The 26,629-nt window shown below is 41.9% G+C and overlaps 1 protein-coding gene across 1 annotated transcript in view; it reads right to left on the reverse strand.

The window, feature by feature from the left end:
* MAD1L1 (mitotic arrest deficient 1 like 1) overlaps positions 1–26,629 on the reverse strand; it is a 374,437-nt gene that overhangs the window by 145,692 nt on the left and 202,116 nt on the right. The window contains exons 14-15 of the mRNA XM_061992527.1: positions 25,401–25,489; positions 16,796–16,886 (exon numbers count right to left, since the gene is read on the reverse strand). Of these exons, the coding sequence (XP_061848511.1) occupies positions 16,796–16,886; positions 25,401–25,489 (180 nt within the window). The remainder of the gene's footprint in view (positions 1–16,795; positions 16,887–25,400; positions 25,490–26,629) is intronic.

Raw genomic sequence — 26,629 nt, forward strand, 5'->3', positions numbered from 1 at the left:
ATGTCCCAATTAAAAAAGCCCTACAGGAGACCATAATATGGCTGTCTCTCTATACTAAAAAGAAAAAAAATCCCTAATTTCTCAATACATGCCTGCTTTCTCTGGATCAGTAATGAGCTTGTCCACGTTGAATTTGAGAATACTATCCAATTTTACGAATTCTGCCTGGATGCTTACCAACCACAAACTCTAATTTGTTTTCTGAATGCTATCTCAACTGCGAGAACTGATCGGTGCCTTCACTTCAGCTCTGCAGCCTGTATATTAAGTTAAACCACGCACAAATGTGTTTGTCTCTCTCAAAAGCTGTTAAATGAGATAGTCTCCCATTCAAAATGAAGCACTACTAGGCAAAGAACCAGTGAAATCAGAAGTAGTGTTCTGCCAGGTGAGATGGAAAGACTGGGTTACCAGGTCGGGCAGTCCACACAACCTCCCTGAGAGGAGCACATGACCCCAAGGGCTCGACCCCTGCAAAGACCAATCAGCTGTACCCAAGAGCTTAACTGTACTAGAATCTGACAATGTACCAAATCTAGTGGATTTAGACAAGTGTAATAGATGGTCTGAGGAAAATTGTTACTGCAAAACCCTTTTCTTTCAAAATTGAATTGCTTCCCTGCTGCTGTGTCCTCCAACCCACATTGCATCAAGGCGGGCTGCTACGGCCAAGGCCCTCAGCACCAGCGAACAAGTTTCAGGGTAATTATCCATAAATCTCTAAAGCAGTGACTTACACTCTGTGTACCCACAGCAGAGCTGGGATTTGCATCATCTCTTTCCTTATGGCTGCCAGACCCATGCACATTTGATGAAAATGCCCACATCTCAAAACCTTTTGGTATTACCAGCCCGCCAGCTTTCCTGTAGCACCATCTTACTCTTGCTGCTGTTGAGCTTTCTCTCCTGCCTCTACACCTCATGAACATTTATGAGAGAGGTTTTAATTCTCTAGAAATAAGCTTACTTGACCAAATATTCATAAATAAGTGAGCAAGAGAGGCTGAGCCCTAGTTTTGGTGCCTATGACAACCTCACTGTTGATTTATGCTTGTGTCAGGGATGGGTATTGCGAAGGTGCTGCCACACTTGAGCATCACAGCAACCAGTGAGCCTTTGTTTTCAGATTATTAACTTGTTCATGTGTCCCTGAAACAGGGGTGGAAGCTGGAAACTATTTATATTGTGCATGGTCACTGTGCTGCACTGCCAGCCCCTGCCCAGGCAGCTGCTGCTAGTCCAGATCACTCTCATCTCTGAAACAATGATATGAAAACAGATTGCAACGGGCACCCTCAAATACCAAGGTACTTGGAAACAGAATCATAGAATGGTAAGGGTTGGAAGGGATCCCCAGAGATCATCCAGTCCAATCCTCCTGCAGAAGCAGGTCCACCTAGATCAGCTCACACAGGAACACATCCAGATGGGTCTTGAAGACCTCCAGAGAAGGAGACTCCACAATCTCCCTGGGCTCCCTCATCCTCACAGCAAAATAGTTTTTACTTATGTTTAAATGGAACTTTTTGTGTTCCAGCTTCATCCCATTAACCCTTGTCCTGTTGTTTGACACCATACAAAAAAGGGATGTCCTAATCTCCTGAGATTCATCATTTATATACTTATATATATATTATTCCTCAGTCTCCTCTTCTCTAGACTAAACAGCCCCAGTTCCCGCAGCCTTTCCTCATAAGGAAGATGCTCCAGTCCCCTGATCATCTTGGTGGTCCTGTGCTGGACTCTCTCCAGAAGTTCTCTGTCCCTCTTGAGCTGCAGAGCCCAGAACTGGAAGTGGATTAAAATCCATTTTTTTATATATTACTCCCTACAAGTGAGCTCTCAAGTGCTCAGTCTCCAAGCTCTTGGGAAAGAACAGTAGCTGAAAAAAAAGGGACACTAAGAGCAACAGGGAAGTGGTGTAGTAAGAGATATGGCTGTTAGTGCTAGAATTTTGAAGACAAATGTTATTTATTTTCAAACAAGCAAAATATTTTCCAGTTCTCTCTCAGGAAATGGGAACGTGCAGATAGACAGTGGACTCAAGGCTGCTTAAAATCTGATTTACAGTCTCGGTGTCATGGCACACTGCAAGGGATTTGCAATTTTCAGCCTTAGCTAGTCTCTCTGAAACATGCATTTCAAGCAGTTGTGACAGGTATGCCAAAAATCACAGCAGAAAGGGAGCTAGCATGAAGGAGAGAAGCTGGATTAAGAGGCTAGAAACAGTTCCCATGCCAAGCACAAGTGAAGAGAGCAGAGAAGCCCCCTCCATGAGACCACACTGTTGCTAGATGTCAGCAGATCCCTCCTGGGATGAGCTAGAACTCCAGCATGAGGTAAGGGAAGATATTCCAGGCTTGATTTAAATGCCTCCGTTCATTGCAGTCACATCTACCAGAACCACCTGAAATCTCCATTTATCACCTCCCTATTCTAAAACTAATCAATACCACTGCAGGACAGCAACTTTCCGTGCAAGTAGGAAACAAGATGCCTCGAGCCCTTGGAAATTCTCCCTGTTCCCTATCAGCTTGATACCAACTCTGCTACTCTGTCTGCATCACGCACAGCCAGTGCTGTAACACAGCCTTAAACAATGCAGCAGCAGTGACTACTTTGCTTCCAGCAGCTCAACAAGCCTCGAGCCATGAGTAGAGAAAGAGCCCCCTCTGCTTGCTTCTCAACAGCTGTGAAAAGTGTGTGTACAGAGACTAAGTGTTTAATAAAATGAAAGTACTCCTTTACTGAAGGAGTATATGGTACGTAGGAGCTGTTAGCTAAGTTAGAAACCCATGTGTGTGTATTGGGAGAGGAGTTTTGAAGGGGAGAACTACTACTCGAGAAACAGAAAAAGGTGCAGTCTGCAGACACACACAGTGCTCCAGCTGTAACTGGCTTCAAGTAGTTCATAGTCACCAGGTGGCTAAAAGCTAGAGAGGATGAGGGATCTAGTGTGCCACTCTCCATGAGGACACACAGCAAAGTGCTATCCAACTGTCGAAACAGTTTTAAAGTGTTTGGACAGAAACGCTGGGAAGGAAGTTAACTAATGGAGGAGAGTCACCAAGAGATGGACAGAGGGTGGCACAAGTCCAACAGTAGAAGGAAAAGATGAGAGACAACTTCTATGACCCCTTGACCCCAATAATTTTTTTTTCAGATGCACAATTTCTATGGTCGATGACACAGTGGTTCAAGTGTCAGAGCCCATCTGAATCTTGTCACTACAACAGCCCATATTCATGCTACTCCCTGAGGAGATACACCCACTGGGAATTAAATACTCTGGCACAGACAGCTTTTAAAATAATTCTGCCCTCTCACTCATTCAATACTCTTGCAGTAACACACACATTAAATATTGCTGAAGAGCCACGTGTGCTTCTAAGACAAACCACAAGCCTTTGCGTTTTTACCACACTCGCATGTAAATCAGCCTGTAAAGACTGGTAGCCCATTATATACTATTCAATTACTACAGCAGGCATCCATCCTGTGTCTTTCACAGTGATCTGTAGCCTGCAACAGGTTCATAAACAGCTCAGAAAGACGACTCCTGTAGATTTCACTTAACTCCTTATCTATCTGCTTTAAACGGATTAAATGACTGTGTCATTAAAATGCTTGAAGTAAGCCTTTGATCATAAACTGCTCATCATTTTACAGTTATTGAATCTGATCCCTAATAAATCTTATGCTGCCATATTTCTCTGTCTTCTGTTACCAACCTTGCTCCCCATTAGTCCTGGCTCCTCAGTCTTAATGCGACTGCTTTGTATGCCAGACCACTGCCTCCTTGCAGACCTCGATCGTATCTGCTGATTACCCAGCCCCGAGGAATGGATGAAGTGCAGGAATTTCATTTGAGGTGGGGTCAGAAGGAGAGAGAAAATCATCCACAAAATACAAACCACACGAAGCACTCTTTACATATTCACTGCACAGCTGCTTGACTGCAGTTCCTCTCAGATGGCCCTTTCCTACAGTGACCCGAAGGCCCCTCATGCGAGGGGGGGAGTTTGGGCAGTGTGCTCTTCCACTCTTTAAGGAAAAAATGTTTTTTTATTTACATGGTAAAGAGGTGAGAGGGGGGAAAAAAAAGAGCAATACCGAGATCAGAGGATTTTATGACACAAAGCACCATCAGATTTTATCAGCCGTGATGAAGGATGTGCTGAAGGATGTGCCTGATCTCTGCAGCGTGCAGAGGCAGAGGGAAAACTAAGCTTGTGTTTCTATGAGTGTCCCAACACAGCAGACAACAAACAGCCAACGTCTAAGTACAGCAATGGGAATGCCACTGCAGATCCTGGACAAATTTAATGAGCCTAGTCAGTTGCAGCCAGTGAAAAAGGAAGGAGAAAAAATGTCAAATGACCCGGTTCATGAGCAACTGGAGCTGTTAGTAATCAAGGAGAACAAATATTCAGCGGTCTGCAACAACTGGTAGAGATGAGGGACCACAGGAGTTTCACTGAGGTAATTCCACATTCAGAGTTTTACCCCAAACTCAGTCAGGTTGCAAAACCACTGAACAAAGCTGGTGCTAAATCTAACTTCTTCATCAGTTCAGTCTTGGTAAATCAAAGGGATTTACTAGGGGCCCACACAGGAGGGCTGGCAGGGGGAATCTGCAATCGTTGGGGTAAAGATAACAAACAGGCAGAGGCTTTTGATGCATCAGACATTCATAAAAATCTTTCTCAGAAGAAAACATCAGTATTGGATCTCCTGAATCCTTATATTTTCTCCTTGAGAAGACAGCAACCATTTTCTGCAGCACTTCAGAGATTTATTGTTTCAGGGAAGTCCATTTTCATTGGGCACAACAGGAAGAGTACACTTTAGGAGCTCACATCCCCCTATCACTCAAAACAATGTACAACTCCTCCATGGTCAGAGTGGCTTTTATCCTCTGTAATTGGTAGACACAAAAGGGAAAACAAGAAGGTCCTTCTAATAGCCACAGGAGAGGAAAAGTACCATGCAATGTTACATGAGAACTGAAAGCCTGTTTCAGCTGTGAACTCCATTAAAGTCATACGAAAGTGTTAAACTGAATGCTAAAAACCCCACACATTTGATATGGAAAAAACCTATTATGTCAACTCGCATAGTTCTTGCCAATGCAGTACACTGACTAATGTTAATCATTCTGCGTTCTAATTATCTCACCATTATAGTAATTTCCATGATGATCATCCCTTTTTTTCCCCCCTTTTGCTGTTGTTCAGTTGTTTTCAATGATGCAGGCTGTACAGGCTGTATGGCTCGGACCACCTCTTTGCCACCCAAGTGTTTCCAAAGAACATACCAGAGAGTGGGTTATTATCTCTCTCCATCATTCCCTTGGCTTACCAGGATATACTTCATACTTTTAAACGAGAGGATGCGAAAATGGAGGACACTGCTTTGCTTCTGGCTCCTCATATGCTATACAGTGAAAGAGGTAGGCTGTGGAAACCTCCCAGATGAATCAGTGCTAACCCCTCTTTGCACTTGGCCCAGTGGCACAGAGCATAAGCAGTGTTGACTATGATGGGACAGCAGGAAATTGCATCCTTGCTACTGCCCAACTGGAATGAGACTGCCTTACTAATTGCAGTAGAGGAAGAATGAATTTCATTTATTTTCTGCTTTATTCCAGAGAAAGAGGCCAGATTTACCCAGTAGCCTCATTCCTACCCCCAGAGCATAAATTACTTGCAGATTTCACAGTGAGTAGATAGAAGCAAAGACACAGGCAAGTCCCTTGAACCAAGGAAGTGATCAGTCCTTTCCACCTCATCACTCTCATGTATATACAGTGACATTTTAATTAGCTTCCCTCATGTCTGATAGACATCCTGGGTCACAGAAAGAAACTACCTTTCACTTCCTACCCTCACAAAAGTTGGAAGCTTTAAAAAAATAACCAACCTAAACAACCACAAAAAAGCAACCCAGTCCCTTCTTGCTTCCTGTCCAAGCAATTCAATTACTTGCCAGATAGCACTAAGAATCCATTAAAGAAGACTATATTCTGCATTCACTGTGGAAATCTCCTGGTGATCTTATCTCTCTCTCAGTTCAAGCTCAAAGCTCAATTGTTTGGTTTTTTTCTGTCAGCACAAGGAGATTTCAAGCAGCACTGAAATCTTTTCAGATGGGGAGAGTCGTCTCTTCATTTAGAATTTACAAGAATAAGACAGATTTATAGATAAACTGAAACAATAAGAGGAATGGCTATGAGGCAACCTAGTGGATTCTGAAGGGCTCCAGTTAACTGCTCCAAGCAGTGAATTTAACATTATCTTGATCTGGCTGCCTAAAGAAATAAATACTTCAGAAGCAGCCTTGCCCAGTAACAAGTTTTCAAGCTATCACCGAGTGAATTGGTATAAGGGGATCATCTCTAACTTTCACACATATCTGAAGGACTCAGACTATCTTTTTGATCCCCTGGAAGCAGTAAAGAGCATTACGTTGAAGAGAATAGCCAAAGAGCTGAGGTCAGGGGGATGAAAGTGGAGGCTCAGGAGGAATATGCTGGTGAATTGACTGACAGGTCTGTTTTACAGTACATCCAGTGGTTTTTTTTCTCTGGGATGCTGGAGGGAATGGACCACCAAAAGTCTCCAGGTGCAAATGCAGATCTATCATCCAAGTGTTTAGTGTCAACAGCAGCAGCATACTTAAAAGATATCAGAGACCCTGCGAAAGCAGAAAGGCCAAAAGACGTTGTACATTGCCAATGCAGCACAGTCACCAGGCAGCACCAGGGAAACCACATTGTACAAATATTATACAGTCACTATTCCTTCCCACCATCTACCTGAGAAGGACTCTAATGAGTGTTTATAGCATTGCCATCCTCTTCATTTCAACTTCTATGAACTTTAAGGGAACAGACTGACAACTGCCAAGGTTGCAGCGTGACCAGGGAAGAATCCCCAGCCTATACCCTCCATCTGTTCACCCTCCTGAGCAGTTATTTCCCTCACTGTTTAGCCACCTTCACAATCCCTCTGACCACACTCCAGTTGGATTCTGTTTAAATAATCTGGGTGGTGTCACCTATTTTGCACCCACGTATATCAAGTCATATCTACATAAATACAACTGCATTCTAAGAATTGCCTGCAAATATATTTATAGATAAGAAATTAAATTCCCTGTCTGCTCCACCATAACAATATTAACCATAAGAGCTCACATACATCTAATCACACTTTTCCTTGCACACTGAACAGGTTAACCTGTGAGCAAGCCCTGACTCTTAGGGACACAGCCTTAAGGTCAGCAACTCTAGCTGTGATGAATCTAGAGGGAAAGCAGTTCCACAGCTGGGCTTCCTTGGAGAGACTGCTCTGCCAACAGCTTTTCACATCCCCCTATTCATAAAGCTGAGAAAATTTCTGTAACTACTACTGATTGCAACTGTGGTAGTATTGCACAGAGAGAAAGGATGTATCCACTGGAAGACAACCAGAAATACACAAGAGGATCTCTGCGCAGCTCATCCTTGCTGCAAAGCCTTCATGTTGCTGTTTTTTCAAGTTTTTCATCTTACTAGAGCTGGTAGCACAATGAACCCCCTTTTCAAAAGCAGTGTCTTTGTTCTGAAAGGTCACAATCTCAGCTGAACATCTTCTGTCGTGTCCAACATGCACAATAGTTTCCAGAGACTTTTTTATTTCATTTTAAATGTCCTGCCAAAAATGCAAAGAGCAGGCACAGCTTCTGTATTGTTCAAGATATGTGGAGTTTAAATGTTGATCAGCAGTGTTCCTGATGGAGCTGAACCCCATGCCTGGGTAAACACAGATGTGATGGGTCACCTGGGAACTCTCCCATCTGTATTTAACACAACTGGACATTACAAACACCACCAATTCTTCGTATACACAGAACCTCCTCATGTGATAACACTGATTTTTTTTTAAAAAGATAAAAAGAAAATGCCCTTTGCACAGCATTTCACTGACCCTGCTACCCTGATTGTCTATCTTCATTTAAAGAGGACATTACGCATTGTTTTCCATTCTATTGTCACCTGTCTTTCAAATCTAGGTAGGAATGTTGTCAAAAACAATTACTTTTTTCTGACTTGTCTGGATCTATGTCTCTCTAGAGTGTTACCAAGCAAAGGAAAATTGAGGTGGATTTGGAGACTTAGACCATATCACGATCTGTCTGTGTTTGGGGTGTGCTGGCAGAGATGCTCTGACATCAGGGTATTACTTCTCCCCACTTACACCCCTGGGTTCTCTTCAGGCACATCATGAGCTCTGATCCTCAGCAAGCCTGGACTGCAGACCGAATTGCTCAATACCAACTGTTTAAGAGACAGAGGCACATCAAATTTCCCTTCTACTACTCAGTAAAATTCTTTCGGGGAAACACATTTTTTTAATGCAGATCTCTGCCTCCAAGCTGAAAATAGGTGGTAGGTCAGTCTGATCAAGGGGAAGGGTTCTGGGATATGTAAGATAATGCATCAAGATCTCACACGCTGAATCTCCCTGACATAGGTCACATAAAGAAAACGTGTTTCTCTGATTAACACTGCCATCTCCATCAGTGGCTCCCAGTTTGGTATCATCAACAAACTTGCTGAGGGTACACTCTGTCTCCTCATCCAGGTCATTGATGAAGATGTTGAACAAGACTGGCCCCAGAATTGATCCCTGTGGAACTCCACTGGCCACAGGCCTCCAACTTGATTCTATGCTGTAACCACCACCCTCTCTGGGCTCTGTCATTCAGCCAGCTCTTGATCCACCTCACCATCCACTCATCCAAGTCATACTGCCTGAGCTTTCTGATGAGGATGTTGTGGTGGAAAGTGTCAAAAGCCTTGCTGAAGGCAAGGTAGATGACATCCGCCCTTCTCACGTCATCTAGCCAGCTGGTTATGCCCTTGTAGAAGGCTATCGGGTTGGTCAAACGGGATTTCCCCTTGGTGAATCCATGACTTCAACATCATTACAAATGCTGCCCACTCTTCACTGTGACATGAAACAGGTAGATTCTCCTCCTCATCACACACAAACACAAAATTGGCTAAACTGACTTCATCTCTTTTCCATAAGCTTTGTAATACATTCTGGTCTTCTGTCTCATAGAGATGGTGTTTAGTTTTTCACATACCAAACAGGAGGAGACTGTAACCAGAGTCTCCTTACCAGAAGGTTAAAACTGTTCCAAGAATATTATTGAAAACTCTGACTTCACAAAGACCAGTGGCAAAAAGCCAGCCCACAACAGAAGAGACAAAGACAAGGACAGCATAAAACTGTGACCTATTACTTTGTTTTAATCAAAACTTCAAAAATAATTGGGTCATCAAGCAATGGCTGAACTGATAACTAGTAACAAAAAGCTAAAAGTCTAAGATGGAGAGAGCAGTTACTTACGGATGTGGTATTCAATGTGAGGAAAAAAGCACAGAGCTTCAGTAAACAAACTTGCCAGGCGTTATTTTCCCTACACAGGTCTAAACGACATTTCTGTTTTGTTTCTGTGACATTGCAGCAGAATTCAAAGCAGCAGAAGAATAATAGAAAATGAAGAAAGAACAATTGAAAACTAATTCATGCCATCAAATGACTACAGAGAAAAAACAGAAAACTATAAAGGGACAGCCACTTTTATCGTTTCTTGAAACTTTGCTTTTTATTTGCCGTGTGATAAGTAAGATTAGAGGAGCTTAAAAGTGAAGTCTGTTTTTAAAATGGTTGTGTCTGTCTCCTCAGCCTTGGCTTTCACCTGAAGGATGGTTCTGGGAAAGCAGCAAAACGCTCTTCTTCCACTAGAATCTTCAGTAGTTGCTACTTTCCTACTTTAGCAGGGGGATTGGACTACATGATCTCTGAAGGTCCCTTCCAACCCCTACCATTCTGTGATCCTGTGATGCTTACTACTGCTCCATCAGCCAGCATTAGAAGTTATTAAATGGGCCATTTTCTAAACACCACACTGTCTAAATATGTAGTTGTAGTTGAAATTACTAATGTTGTTATATCCTTGCTCATTCTACCATACAAGAACACTGCATGGTGTCTCTGTCACCATACTTTCCTGACAAGAAAGCAGCACACACAAGCAGAATATCCCCAGATTTAGTGGTTTAGTGACCCCTTTGTGACACAATCAAGTTTTGCACAACATCTTGCATGACATCATCATTCTGCAACACCTGTTCAGAAAAATCAAAGCTTGTTTCAAGCCAGTGTTCTTGTACCACAGGAGAACTTAGTGGAACACACACACTCCAGAAGCACCCTTCTCCTCAGTGTAGCTGCATCCTCATCTGCATGGTGCTCATCACCAATTTCTACTTTAACATGAATGTCACCTCTTAGAGTTTGTGCTTTGTCTGTGCTAGGTACAGCGACCTTTTCCAACAGGATGTTTCCCTGCCCCAGCTCTCTATTTGCTCTGAGATCTCTTGTGTTACTGCTCAGGTACTGATGCTGAGTGCACTGACCTTTCCCTGTTTCAGAGCCGTTCAGGAAATCCAGCGCTCACCCTTCTGCTCATCTAATGAGCTGTGTGATGCCACACAACTGCCGATGTTTCCAGGGACAGTGACAGAAGTACATTAATGAATTTATTATAGATTTTTTGTGTTAAATGTATTATGCAAATATTAATCAGTTTCTGCAGAACTTCGAGAAAGGTGCTGCATGAAATAAACAATACCCTGTTAGCTCTGGCAGCAAAATTTATAGAGTTTCAGGTGTTTAATATTCAATGTGCAAACTCATTTTTTTTAAAAAAAATCTTTTAAGGGCACGTTGGTAAAATTTCCCTGCACAAATCTGAATCTATGCACTCCTGGTCCCTGATGTTAACAAATATTAGCAAGTCTGTACTCTGCATGTCCTTGTTTTAGTCGACATCCACTTTGCACATCACATTTATCAGAGCCACCGAGGCCACGAAACAGCTTCTCCTTGAACCACCTAATGACAAATCTACAGCTTTGTGACATGTTTATGCTGCTCCTCTGTTCCCACAGAATGTTTCTAATTCCTGTTAATTCTAATAACTACAATGTATTCAGAATTAACATGTACAAGCATTTGCCTACACCTAGGTAATTCCATGTCACGTAGTCTTGAGGAGGGTTACAGCATGGCAAGTTCTACACTCCTTCCATTTTACCCTGGTTCTAGGACTTTCTTCAGTACCTAATCCACATGGCACAAGATGTTTTCTCCCAAATAATACATATAATCCTGTCATGTAGCCACATTATAGGGGCAAGCTCTTTTCCTTCACATTCATTTTGGTGGCTCTTCAGCATATATCTTTAGCAGCTAACTATAAACACTAGACACACCCCCACAGCAAAGCAGTTTGACCACAGTTTAACCTAACTAGGTCAAGCAACAATTGAAGTGAACCAGGTGTAACCAGGGAGGTTTTTGCTCATGCTAACCACCAGTGTACAGGCTCAGTGACTACACGGTGCTTCTCTAAGTTACTGTCTGAGCCCCATCATCTCCAGTGCTATTGTCACACAGATTCACTCAGTTCCTACCAACCCCAGGCAACTGGCTGTGTGCATGTCCTCCAATAGTTCTAGGCAAGCACTGCATACCTCTGATGGGTATCATTCATAGGAATGGTACAAATTTGACCACAACAACATAGATCTTTATCACTTGTTTTTCATTTGTGTTTTGAGCAAAACTGTGGGGTGTCCCCTAGAGTGGTCTCTGCTAATATACACTTGAGCAGGTATACATTTCCTTACCTCAGTGAAGACTTGCTGCAGCCTGTGAAATTTAGAAGATAATACTTTCCTGTGATGATGCCTAAGACGAGCTTATTGGGAGACTGTAGAAAGGATCACAATTCTCTCTGCTCCACATCCACTCCCACATGCTACCAGGAAACTATATGTACTGGATAGGTGAGGAAGCACAATATGATGTGATCTTCTGCAGACCTGGACCTGCACTTCTCTCCTTAATCTTCTTCTTACTGGGTCTCCTGCTGGATGTTTTCAGTACGCTATCTAATAATTAAATCCCTCTGAAGCACACACACATTTGGTCTTACACCTTGTCAAAAGCTATGCCAAGTGATTTGCCCAAACTCATTTAAAGAAACCTGACTTTTCTTTAAAGGGGCTGAACTTGACCACCTGAGGTTTTTAATGATGACCAGCTGTACTGTAGAGGCTAATGCAGACCATAGCATCCATAGATGGAGGAAAAAGGACAGGATGTTTGTGAAAGGGCAAGCACAGAGACAATCCAGGAAGAAGACTCATGAGCATTTGAGAGGTCAATTAAGGAATGTTGAAAGGTTGACAATATCCCTTTAAGATTTATAACAGTGTAAATGATTCATTCATCATTCTTCACTGGTCACATAATGAACAGTTAGACTGTTAAATGACCTCAACTTTGCCTTGGGCTCTTAACTCGAAGCTGGTTATTGCCTGCCCGCCAAAGTCCTAACTATAAAATGAGTCATTAATGCTTAAAGAGGAGAAACACTCCCTGGACACCCCACAGAGGAATCTGCACTTGGAGTACAGCTCCCAGATGTTTTGTTATTCCCTCAGAACACAGTGCTAGGCGAAGAAGGAGACTAGCCCATCCACAAAGGCTTCAGAGATAAGAGAAAAAAGAAACATGAGAGCACTCTGGATGCCTCAAGCACCTTCATTTTCCATGGAGTTTGACTCCTGGAGAACTTAATACAGCAGCCAGCCACTCTCCCTGCAGAGCCTCCTCTGTACAGAGCTTCCTGCTTTGGTGGGACCAACCACTTCAAGTCCATGCTAGCTTAGGCAGACCAATTAAAATAACCTATCTGGAGTTTAATTTATCTCACCAACCAGCTGTGAACTAATTACAAGGACTTCTAACTAGTCCTGCTCCCTCTCCAAGCATATGGATCCAATTAAGTCAAACTGCAGCTGATTTTAATCAATCTTCCTTGAAGCAGCCAAACTTGAAGAATCTTTTTCTCCTTCAGCTTGAAGAGTAGAGGAGAGCAGGAAAAGCAGGAGAGTAGTATTTGCATAAGGAACACTTCACATCCGCTTGGTTGCCTGTAAACACAAGGCTCCTAGCAGTAAGAAATGCTAATTGAACACTCCTCACAACTCTTTCCTCCCACTTTATCCAAAAAGCACTGATTTGATCAGTCTCTTTTGTTCCTGGCATTGAGTTGCACTTTTCCACCAGCAGCTTGAGAAGACAGCCCAGATCATTTCAGATAACTAAACAAACTAAATCTTTCACTGAAATCTCAGCAAGTCTTGAACTCTAGGCCAAGCAGTAACAGCACATTTGCTTTCCTGGAAGCCTTCATCAAAAGAAAGAAGGGTAGGGGAGAGGAGATAAAACTGTTTGGTTAAATCCACTTTTTTTGGGTATTATTTGAATCCCTCTCCTGAGCCACAGTTGAAATGTTTGTCCTAAGAGAAGGTCCTGGGCAATGGGGAGGCACCCTCAGCAGGGTGTCATTTCTCTCCAGTTCCACTAGTTCCTGTGGTTTTGTAATCTGAGATTTTTATTAGCAGTAAAGACCCGACCAGTGAGTAATATCCATGCTAAAGTCTTTATACCAGTGAAGGAAAATCAATGCAGCCTGCAGCTAGGTGTCAAGAGCTAAGGGGCTTTGGAAGAAGGGGTGCGGGGAGCTGGAAAGTGCCCTCAGCCACAATTCAAGCTGTCCCCACACAAGCACAGAATGCAAAGAGATGTCAGATATTCTCTATCTGCTGCTGCAGATAGCTATCAGTATCTCAGTTCCTTTGCTAATACTGAGCTCAGGGAGCATGAATCACACACCTAACACAAAAGTAGCTTTCCATGTGCTCACATGCCAGTCTATCAAGGTCCTGTAGTTCACAAAGTGGGCTATTGTTAGCAGCAGCCAAAGCAGAAATGAGCAAATTCATGTGTCAATACTCGGATATAAAAGGATGTGAAATGAAGCAAGAATTTTTGGAACTTTACTCCTTTCCACATGTCAATACAGTCAAACATTGACATTTTTAATTACTAAATATTAGCAGTATCTCCCTAGATTTCATTCACCACCTGCAACCTTGTGAACTCAACAGAGTAGTCCATCCTTCCTCTTCCCCCTACAAATACACAACTTTAATACACCCCTTCTATGTATCTTTCATTTAGTAGACACAAGCCCAGAAAGTCAGAGTTTTTATTTTAAAAAAAAAGTAACTGCAGATAAAGATTTGTCAGAAATCACTCACGTCCTGTCTTGTTTAATGTCACCCTTTGCTTTTTCTTATACCTCTATTTGACTTGATGCCATGCTTTTCCCATGATTTTAATTTGTCGTCTTTCTGTTCAGTAAAATTTTCTTGTGACTTCTCCATATAAAATTTTCCTTGCTTTTCTCTCCTCTTTGGGGTAGAGACTTTATTTTTACCCACCATTTCCCAGTAATTTCTTTCAGAGGTGGGAATAAATAACATGTCAAACTAGCATCATTTCAGTGACCTTATCTGAGTGTACAGTGTTTTCAGCATATTTGCTCAGCACTGATAGGTGAATTTCTGAGCTTATCCTTAACTTAGTGGGTTCCCACTGTAAGGAACTTCCTTCCAATGGGTTTATAAAAAAGGTAATTCTAAGCTTGGTCTGTCAAGATATTTGATTCTCAAGGTGAAAAAGAATGAGAAGGCTGATGTTTTCCCCTCTGAGGAGTTCTGAAACCCTGACCATTCAGGTGGGACCATGCTGATCAATGCTGACATTTTAGCATTCAGCTTACATATCCTTATATTTAAGACTTCCTCTCCTCTTTCAGAGAAGCTGCTTTTGGCATCCAGTCCTCTAAGACACAAGCAGAGTGAGAATCTAAGGAAGGGGGGAGCTACCTCTTGTCTTGGCAAAGCAGAAGTAAAAGCATGATTACACTCTCACTAACTAGCCTTTTGGGGGACCTGCTAAGCCAAATGACCATCTTCCTTGTCTTTTTCCTACATGTTAACTCATCCTCCCTATAAAATTTTAATTCTGCTCTATCTGCAGGTCATTCCCACTCTTCCTCACTCCCTCCACAAAGCCCTCCACAATACTGCATTCAAACAGTGTGCACCATTAATGAGACAGGCCATGGAGATCCCATGACAAGCTTTCAAAGCTCTGTCGGTGAACAGTACAACAGTTACTGTGTAGTAGCCTTACCACTACAAATGTCCCATCTTATTCCTATTACCACATTACTTTTCTACACTGCTAAAGCTCATGTATCCAAATGATAGCTGCTGCCGATCTGCTCTACCAAGGACCAGAAGGCAGACAATTAGTGAGACTACACACTAAAGACTTTGGACCTTTCCTCTTTGAATGAGCCATTTAAAAAGCTTGGGGATTTGGCATCTCAAGAGCAGTATGAGCAAAGAAAGCAGAGCATCTGGACACATCATAAATAAAATAAGGAATTCCTCTGGTCAGGTCTTCTTGAAAAGTCAACAGCAACTGTAATATAATGTTGGCAGATTAAATGTGACCTGAGCAAGTTGTAATCTGCTCTGAAACCAAAGCTGCTGTTGTGTTTGTTGGAGACCTAAGCATCCAAACACCAGCCCAAAGCTTTCATCTCTTTCTGATGACTGAAACCCAATTAAAGGAGAGCCAAGTGACAGGTTTCTCACTAGATGTGGCTCAGCAGAGATGCTCAGCAGCTCTTAGCTCCCTGCTTTATCAAAGCTGTCACTTCCCCTGTCTCTAGGAATTGGCAATAAAAAAAAAAAAACCATTGATTTGTCTCTAATAGGTGTCAAGATAAAATCAATGGTCTGTCTGAAATCTGGGTAATTTCAAACCTGCAGGTTTCCTACCATGAAGCAATTTACATGAAAATGGAAAAAAAAGAGAAAGTAAAGATGGAAAAATTAAAAGAATGAAACACTACAATGCTGAATTCTTCAGCATCTCACAGGGAAGATAAGGGAGTAATAACACTGTTCATAGCAGGATGTGCTTTGATTAAACAAACAGGCTCAGGTTCTTGTTTGCTCCATCACCTTTCAAACAAGAAACAACAAAAGCTTGAAGCAACCCCCACAGCCCTTCTCTGCACAGGAAAGCTGTTTCCAGAACGAGAGCAAGCTGAACAGACAGTCCACTCAACTGCTGCAAGTGTCCTTGCCCTCCTTCACAGAGAGTGAAATTTAACAGATCTATCTAGACTGAAAAGCTGAAGACCTTCTGCCACATAGGACAGCACTACCTTAGGAAAACATAAAATACCCACTGTAGCACAGTGAAAGAAACACACCCTTTCATCCTTCTGACTCCACATCTTCAGCTCTCCATGTCTGTGATCTGAAGATGCTGCCATGTCATCCTAACTACTAAAGAGGCCAGAAACCGGTGGTCTCTGCACTGCTGATGGCAGCAGTGGAATCTTCAGTACCAGTGGAACTCAAATGGTCACATCACCTTTGTTCTGTTAAGTCCTGTCTACGCACCTGCTTTGGCACAAATTTGGAAACAGACAGCTTCTGGTAGTGGCGTTTTTTAAAGTTTTAAAGGTTCCAAGAAGGAAAAGAAGAGGTTCTAGGCAAAGGTACTAAGAAACACATCTGCATTTGTGAGACTGCAACTGACATCAAAACACTCCAATAACACAGCCAGAGATACAGGTGTGTTAGGTAGTTTGCATTAGCTTCCAAAAAATGCCTTGCCCAGACTGAGGGAAGTGAAGGTGTGCACTGTGAGCATTGTGGCACATCTCTTAAAACAGCTATAGCAAATGGACCGTGTCCCGCTCCTCAGCTGCTCTGGACCTCCACATTTCCTACCTGAAGAGTCAGCTTCTCCAGTTTCATTTCTAGACATCTGTTCTCCTCTTCCAGCTTGCCTCGTTCAGCTTCCAGCTCCTCAATTTTCAGCCTGGAGAAGAAGTGAAAGTTAATAGACACAGTGTTCCTGCACATCCCCACCACAAATAGGCAACTAAAATATGAAATCCCAAGCAGCATTATTCCTATGTTCAGTTTCACAAAGCTATGCTACTGATGCAGTTAAAACATAGGACTAAAAGACACAAGTTTGTGTGATGAAGATATAATTTGTAAAAGTATATTAAAAATATACAACTTGAATATACAGTAAATCCACTTAGATACTTCCTGAACCACAGACTGAGTCTAGAGCATCACGTTTAATAACCACCAACAGCTAAAATCTCCATGAGTGCATCAAATCTCTTCTTGATCTGATTTATACTTTTGGCCTTCACAACATTCCTTGGCAGTAAGTTCCACAATTTAATTATGTGCTGTATGAAAAATTAGTTCATTTTGTTTCATACTTCACATGTGATTATTTCACTGAGTGCCTGTTAGTTCTGCTATGAAAAGCTGTGAATAATTGCACCCAACTCCCCTCTCCATACCACTTTACAGGCCTCCTCCATTATTTACCCAAGAATCTCAATTTAGTCTTTCTTCACATCAAGGATTTTCCATATTTCTGATCATCTTTATTGACCTTGCTTCTTATTCTTCTTTAATATAGAGTTTTTGCTATGAAACGAGGTAGAACTACAAACAGCATTCAGATGTATTCAGTGGTATAATGGGGCTTTCTAGTTTGTTCTCAACTTCTTTTCTAATAATTCCTAGTATTCCGCCTGTGTTTTTAACTACAGAGCAACTTATTTTTAGCAAACTGTTCACAACAATGCAAGATCTCTTTCTTGAGTGATAACAGCTCATTTAGAGCCCACTACTGTGGGAGCAAAAGTAAAGGTGGTTTTTCTTATGTGCATGAGTTTTACAATTATTGATGCTCATTTTGCATCTCAAGCAGTGTCATACATTCTTCTGAAACACTGAACAGCCTGACAAGCTGAATAATTTCATATTATCTCAAATTCTCACAAACCAATCATAAACTCCTCCAGCAAGTTCCCAATAAAAACCATTCTAGGACCTAGCGGAAAACCCTCAGCATTGTGAAAACAACATTTATTCTTTGATTTTCCATCTTTTAACTTTGTACTACATACACAAATTAACGAAAGAAAAACACATCAAGCTTTACAAAGTAGAAAGACATTATATCTATTATCTGTGTCTCAGGAGACACTGGAGACAAGGTAGTAGAAACTAGGAGAGCTTTCTGGCAAAATACCCTATTCATATGGCCACCAGTAGCCATTCCTGTAGACAGTACATTGGGACAAACAGCCCTCTATGATTCTTATATTCTTATTAATCAAACAAAGAAAAACCCTTTTTTTTCTTATCCATCAGAGTAAGGTTTTTGTGACCTTTGGCTCAAAGCTTTTTGAAAGAACAAATACCTTATATCAACAACATCAACCTTAGTCTAATGACCGGTGAATCCTTCAGAGGACTCTATCAAACTTTTTAGCAGCAGATATTATTATAAGCATTTGATATAACATTTTTGCTTGCATTCAGGTACAGAGCACAAAAACCTTAATGCCGCTCCAAGGACCTCACCTTTGACATGTTAACTTCCTGATATGAACTGTGCAACTAACACATACTAACACTGATCTTTGCATCCAGTTTTCTCAGGACATTTTTCCCAGATTGTTTTTCAAATATGAATTATCTTGCTCGATAATGCTCATTTTGAAATGATCTACATTAAGCTAGAAATCCTTGCACTGTGACAATGAACACTGTATCCAACTGTCAATAACCCCAAATCTTTCAACAGAATTGTCAGGTACAACAAAGAAGTCTTCTCTCCTGTTCACTGGGCAAAAGTTACTAACTTTTCCACAGAAGCCGGTTGACCTCCAGCTTGTTCAGCACAGAAATGTCTCCTTTACGGATCTGCAGCTTGAATTGCTTAAATTATTTGTAAGCCCGACCCCTGCTGGTAATTTTCAGATATTACAGAACTTCATCTTTTTTCCCCCTCCTCTTGAAAGCTTCTAAACCATCGGAGGAGTCGCCTTTAGCGTTGTCTAGGCCATTTAAAAGGATCATTAATAATTTGCAGAAGAGACACAAAGCTAGAGGGAATGGAAGATGCCAAAGAAGCAGGAGACTGAAAAGGTTGAAAAAAATGGAAATTCAAAATGGAATGAATGCTTTTACCAACGTGTTTCTAAATGGATTTCAGAACAAGCCACAAGAAGAGCAACATTTTTCTCTGAGGACCAACAATGCGGCAGCTACTGAAAGGTCAGAGCCAGACACAGGACTCTCATCTGCACTTTCTCGATACTTGACATGCTGAATGTTAATTTCAAACAGATTTCTCCTCATCCAGCTTCCCAAATAAGCTGTGATGTTGCTGTTATCTGCCCACAGAACTTCTCTCCATGGGGAGGTTTAGGCTTAGCGGTCTTTGATGCCCTTTAAAAACCATGCATAGCACTGACCAGAAAACACCAAGATACAAGACACAAGCAAGCTGTAATAAGGGGAGGTTTAAGTTGATATTTTTTCAGGCTATTTCACCTGCAATTTAAGATTTTAATGATTTGGTTCATGTCCTTTGTACCTCTCCAAAGAAAGAGCAGTGACTGGAAGCCTGGGGCACCCAGAGGGCAGACCCAGGCTGTGTACTTTGTGACTGACAGCATGAAACTGTGATCACAGCCTCTTCCTCACGAGCTTGCCCTTGGGCTCATCCCTCAGGTGCCTGCTCCTTCCCAGTACTCCTGCTACCAGGGTACCCTTCCCAGGGTAAGGTCAGCCTACCGAGGCACAGGGAGCTCCCCTCCATGCTCTGTTCTCCCTCACAGATAAAACTCACCGCTCCTTCTGTGTTGAGGGTCAAGAACATTGCTGTAACCTCTTTGTACCACAGAGGTTTTCTAGGACTGACTAGTGCTTTCACTACTTATCCCTTTTCTAACCTATTTTTAAGACTGTTAAGTGTCCCGGATCTCCAGTGGGAAAGCGATAAGAACCATTAGCAAACAGTTTGTGTTATTCTGGCTTTGCTTTCCAGCCCTGGGGAACACTTCCCAATGGTAAAGTGAGGGAAGCAAGGGAAATCCCATCTAGATATAAACACAGCAAAGCATTTGCAGCTAGTAGTTAAGATACAGCAGTCAAATACTGGAAAATATTTACTTGCTTGGCACTTGAATATTTCCATTTACATATATTCAGGTACTGGGCCAACTGTGTACTGTTTTTGGATGCACCAGCATTCACAAAGGCAGCCTTAGTCTGCGTGCACCTTGTGCTCTCCCTGTCCAGGGACATCTGCACAAGACATGTGATGCTATTTTATCACTAATTTGCATGCTTCAACTTGATACATATGGGAGTTACTTTCAGGTAAGGAGAACAATCCAAGATAAATTCATCTAAGAACCACAAAAAAAGGAAGTACAGGAACATATGGGTAGAGCCCAGCCATCTATCAAGTTAATGTTTGGCCTGGAATGAATGCTGATGCCCATTTTATGAGCCTTGTAGCACGAGAAAGGAAGAAACCTCAGATACCAGTCTCAATGCTGTGATTCAAGGAAATACATTTTGGATTAATTTCTGGAAAAGTTACCAACTTTTCCACACGGGGATTTGAAAATACAAAACCACTTTAAAACTCTGTCAAAGATCTCTTTGCCTTTCTTTAAGAGTTTTTTTTCATCAGATACAGAGAGCTTGACCAGAGTCAAAGGCTTCACAAGCAGAAGGTACATTTAAGCAACCTCTACAGCCTTTGACAAGATCAAATATAGTGCAAGAGTACCGATTCAATGGCATTTGCTCAGACTTGCCGATATTCAGTCACTTTTCAGAACTGTGCTTTATATTTCCTCCCCACTGCATGTTTCATAGTCCCAAATTAGAAGAGGGAAGAAGAAAAAAAAAACAAAAAAAAAGGAAATAATTACAGCCTCAGGTCTCCTGAAATGACACTTGTGAGATTCAAGACATCTCACCATGTGCATTCAATCATCTAATAAAAAGTGCTTAGATGGTGAGCAACAGCTGCTAGAGAGAAAGGCCAGGGTGCTCCTATTTTAGGAAGGAAGAAGGAGGACAATCTGTTTTTCGACAGTATCTAAGCAATTCCTCTCTCAGTCCGGAGCTTTTCAGTGGAGTTAACCAATTACAACTCCCCATCACCATCCCTCTCCCTTTCCTTTATTAATTTTGAATATTCTCAGATGTGCTATGTGATTGCCCTTAGAGCAACACGGATATCACCAATGAAAACATGTCTCACAGAGGCCTCATCTTCAAAGAGGACATGGCCATGTGGAAAAGCTATTGCTGAACAGGAAACTATTGAACGGAGCAGAAAATGTATATGTTAGGAAGATGCTATTAAGGGATCCAGATGGCATTGAGATGGTGTTAGGAGCAGAGCAGACAGAATTCCAGCAAGTGTGACTAATAGGCATTGGCAAGGACATGAATTTCTTCTGAATTACTGTAACTCTAACCAGTCACCAAATCCACAGAAAACATTTAGGATTTACTGGGGTTGCAGTTTGACAGCAGAAAGAAAAAGTTCAGATTTGTTCCAGATGAAAAAGTCCTTCAGCTGTTGCCACTTAAGTCTTCAGTGAAGTTCTTTTTAAATGCATTACTTTTATTTATGGGTTCTGAAATACTATTTTCTGCACAGTTGTTACCTTCCCTCTAAAAGGTGCTAATGCCTAAATGCTCTCTGCTTTGCTATACCCCACAGTGCAGGAACTCAACAGCTTGACCACCTTTTCTCCTCATAAGATCTGCAGAACATAAACAAATATTTCAGAAGGAGCAGGCAGAAGTGTGAGAAATGACAGTGTTAGCACCAGCTTTTATTGTCTCCAGAAACGATGATGCTGGGAGAGAGTTTCACATTTAAAGTTATAAAAGGTCTGACGAAAGAGCACTTTGTTCTCATGAGAAGGAGGAAAAACTGATAAAAGTCTTTCAAGTTTCTCGCTGAAAATTTACTTTCCATACTAAAGAAAAATGAGACAAAAGATATATTTTTAAAAGCTCTCATTCACTCACAGGAGGTGATTACGGATTCAAAGGATTAATATGGATGGTTTTTTCTCTCCTTTATGTCTCTCCTGCTTTTGTTGTCGGAAGTTAGCTTCTAACCACGGGGTGTATATGGAAATGCCTAGAGGCTCACAGTCCATTCCTGCTTTGCAAATTCCCCTCACTGGCTTCTGCTGGTTTTTCCTCTATATTTCATATTCCTTCCTGACAGCAGCTAACTGGAGAGGCTGGGCTCAGCCCAGAAGACCAGACTCATTGTACTGTAGGTTAATGGGATTTCAAAGACCGCAATCAACTACAGAAATGGAAAAAAATGCCTCTTAAGCTGTGGCATTTCTTTCCCCACTTTCCAACTTGAATGTTTGCCTTCTTCCCCTGTTTTCTACCGTAAATGATTTCTGGTAGCACTCTATAGAAGGAAGGAGTAACACTGAAGCTTGGGTTGCTCACCTCTCCTTACCAGATACATAAAATTGAATAAATTTGTCCTGTTGAAGCCCATGAGGACAGAGGAGGAGAATAAGCACAGCAGATCTGATCTTTTCCCACACTAATCTCTGTTCTTCTCCAAATCCCTTCTGTTCTTTACCCAGAGCTACTCATTTTGCCTTAGCTATATGGAGAGGACACATGTAGCTGAGCCACGAGGAGTGTTCTGGCATGGACCACAGCACATTTTTCCCGAACTCCAAAAACTTGGGGGACAATAGTTATTAATTTCACACTCCTTTGAGAAAGACCCTCTTCTGTGAAGAATGAATTTGGCCCAGTTTCTTCTTCAGTGCACAGAAAATATTGGAAAACACAAAGTAAGGCCCAACCATATCCTTTGACATCTTAAGTCTAGAAGAATAAGAAAATGAGTCTGTATGGAATAGACTCTTCAATGCTGAGTGGACTGAGAAGACACCTGAAGCGTAGGAGTGGCCAGCAGTAAGGAAAAAGAAGCAGGGACTGGCTTACCACTTCTCCAGCAAAGAGAGCTCCAGCAGAAAGAGCATTTTGCACCAAGTCATTTACTGTTAGAGCAGAGCAGTGAAAAGGGTGATTAAAACCAAACAAATCCATGCTTTTTGGAACAGCTTTGTGGCTAAATGACTACCATCAGCGCCTGGGACAAGTATTTAAATCAGGCATAACAACAAAAAGTGGTTCAGTAAAAAGCGACATGAAAAACAGCCCGGAATTAGATCCTGGGCCTGTGGCCTCTGTGCATCCACAGCCTCGGGAGTACACCATGCTGAAACGGGAAAGAGAAGAAAAGCCAAAATATCACCATGAAACAGCTGCAGAAGCTGAGCCTCTTTGTTGAAACAGCTTTCAGCACCAGAGAGTTGCTCTACTTCATCAAAAGCTTTGCTGGGAACAGGCCTGTGCTTCTGTCATACTTTGTGTGATAGGTTTGACATAATTTCATGAAAGGAGGGGAGAGATGACATTAGTAGTCAGAGAAATTCTTCATAAACAAAGAGAGAAAAGCATTACCACGGGGAGTTTAGGGCTACCTTTGAGTAGAATCAAACACCACAATCCTATAACAAGCAGGTATTTGCGAGCTCCACTTGTCCCTGCCCAGGAAATAGATTTTAATTTAGGGCAAAGCCAGACATCTCAATCCCCAGTCCCAAGAGTCTCCTGCAATATGAAGTGGTCCTGGACTATGTGGCAATCCAGCTGTCTCCTCCTGCACACGCTGTCCCTGAAGCTGCTCAGTTAATAGATGGCAAATGCTGTTTGGTGAAGATAAACACAGAATAATGAGTCTCAGAGGTGAAAATAAAGAGGCAGAACATGAACAGCACCCTACACGAAAGGATGCTGCAGCCCATACTAACCCAGGGAGGGAGAGACTGAGGAAGTACTGTAGAAATACTCGGAAAACCTTTAGCTCCCTAAAGAGAGCAAACAGGCTGCTGGTTTTACTGATACAGAGGTGTATTATTAATCAGGAGTGACAGATTTAACGTGGCTGAGGAGGTGATGAATACTTCTGCAGCGTAAACATCAGATTCAGAGGGTCTAGTGCACATCAGCAAAGGAAAAACCTGAATGAGCTCAGGTCAAACAAATATCCACAATTATGCAAAAAGAGATGGAGACAGGCTTATCCCCCTAAAAAAGGGAAGCTACACTATCCTTTACCAGAACTCAAACATATGATAAAATCAAAAAGGGATTCCTTAGGTCTCTAGGACTATTGCACCACTTAAAGGGAACTATAGGAGTGAGTCCCTAAGATTACGTTCCTAAAACATCTCAGAATAGCTTAGCTGGACATATGTTGTTTTCAAACACCTCCTCTCTGACATGGAACTGGGCTTTCAAAGCCATAAAACAACATCCAGAGGCAAAGCACAAGAGCAAAGTCATAACATACAGGACAGTAATTTCTGCTTTCTGCAAGAACCTGCTGGCTGCAAAATCTTGCTTTCAAAGTCCTATGAGGCAGTAACGCTTTATAGTGATGGAGCTGAAAATATAAAAGAATTAAGAACTGAAACTCCAGCTAAAGTCTTATGTCAGCTGAGAGTTCAAAAAACTCAGTCTTTCAAGACCTGATTTCCTCAGCTTAAATAAAAGAAACTTTATCAAACATTCAGAAACAGATGAACTTTTCTGTGCTCAGTATTTACTGTCACCTGCTTTGGAATGGAAGCTGTAAATGCTTTAATAAACACATGGAAAGGTTGTCTAGATTCACTGCAGCATTTGTAAATGCTCATGCATCCTCTGCTGAAATGCTGGTTTGTAACTCCTCTTTCACTGAATCACAACAGGTACCCCTTTGCCATCTGCAGCAACGCACAAGGGGAAACATAGCTCTTACGTCCAGTGCTACACACACATCAGTATTACAAAAGCTGGATTCTAAACCTCTTCACACACATGCCAAAAAATCCTGTATTTACAGTCGAGATTTGGTCTAAATAAGAAACAAACAGCAATGCTTTTTCCACAGGAAAGAAAGTCAACAGGGGGAACAGTGATGCAGTAGCCAGTCTTATGAACTGTGTGCAAGAGACCCCAGACACTAAAAGAAAAGAGCCTGCAGCCTCCAAAAAGATAAAAAAGCTTATAAAGTATCTAAATGCAGGAAAGATCAGAGGCTGAGGCTTTCTGTTACTGCTTCGTGGATTTCTCATGGCCACAAAAGCTGGTGGGAAAGTTGAAAGTGTGCTCAGGAAAAGAGTATGATACTTCAGAAACAGAAGGAAAATATGTTCTGATTGATGCTGCCGTGCTGTTCCCCAAATAGCAGGCAGCCTACGGACACAGGCAGCTTAGATGCATACACCTTTTCATGCATTGTAGCATGGTGAGATCCTGTACCTGTTGCTCTATCATGAGATGGCAATAACCAGAGCAGGCAGTGAAACTACCCTGGGCATTTCCCTTCCCATTAGTTCCACTGGTAATAGTACATTCTTCTTAGGCTTTGCCTTGGTTTGCCTACCTGAGCGTGTCAACCTCCTCCTTGGTGATGATGGTACTTTGCTCAGCTGTGCACTCCTGAGACTTCAGGATGTTCATCTCCACCTCCAGCTGCAGAAGAGAAAAGGCATTAGCTCCTCCAGCACTAACATTGGGCACACACAAATAGCAAAGGGAGGAGAAGGAGGAAATCATGATATTCTGCACACACCAGACCTTTCTCAGGATATAGAAGCGAAACACAACCCTCCATGTGTTGAATGTCGAAACCTAGGTTAACCTTATTTCCCTTTGCAATCTCTTTGGCTTCCCCAGCATTTTCTCCAAGGCAGATGAGGCACTGAAAGTTGATTGTTACTAATCAAAGCTTGTGCTTCTCTTTCAGATATTTCCCCCACCCGTCCCTCATGGATAATGGGATGCAGAGAATTGTCTGTATGTTACTAGGAGCTCACTGGTACCCAAGATTCAATATTGACAGCCCAACATCATTTAGCTTCAATTGCTCCCCAGAAAAAATGAACCACAGGATTCCTTGTCTTGTCCAGGATAACTGAGACACACAGACTGAATCCAAAAGACTGTGGAAGATTTCCAGCACTTTCCAAAATAAATTCCTAGTCCAAGCTGCTCAGGTCACTCTGGTGGAACAAATAATTAAGAACAAATTCTGCCTCTGGTCTTGTTGTGGAAGGAACTTACAAGAAAGTACTTAAACTCTACAGACATGAAAACTTACCCAGATTCTACCATTCCCAGGCTCCCTGACTTATAGGAATCCATATCCCTAGTTCAGCTATCCAGACAATGCACAGATCGATAAACTACAGATTTTGTTTGTTTCTAAACACCTCCTGATTTATTATGAACTGTAAAGCAGAGACCAATAACCTAAAGGCTACTCAAACTTCTGTTCTGGAACCTTCTCCCATCTTAGACCTCCTTTGCACTCATTCTTGAGAAAGATCTCCTTTTGTCACCTATCTTTTAGCACCTGGTGACTACTTCTAATAAATCTATTGACGTAAACAATATGTTTCACTCAGGAGGAAAACAATAAGCAATCCAGCCCTGATTATAGATGCAAAACTTATGACCACAGAGAGCTCACTGCTCAGCATCAGGGAAATAATCCATTAATATACCATTCCCTTCAACAGCACCCATTAGACTTGTAGAAAAAAAAAATCACACTGCAGCAGCAAACTTCTTGCAAAAACAGCAAGCTGGCAGAAACTCCCCAGTTTTACA

Source organism: Colius striatus, chromosome 3 (genome assembly GCF_028858725.1).
Source record: "Colius striatus isolate bColStr4 chromosome 3, bColStr4.1.hap1, whole genome shotgun sequence".
Lineage (NCBI taxonomy): Eukaryota > Metazoa > Chordata > Aves > Coliiformes > Coliidae > Colius > Colius striatus.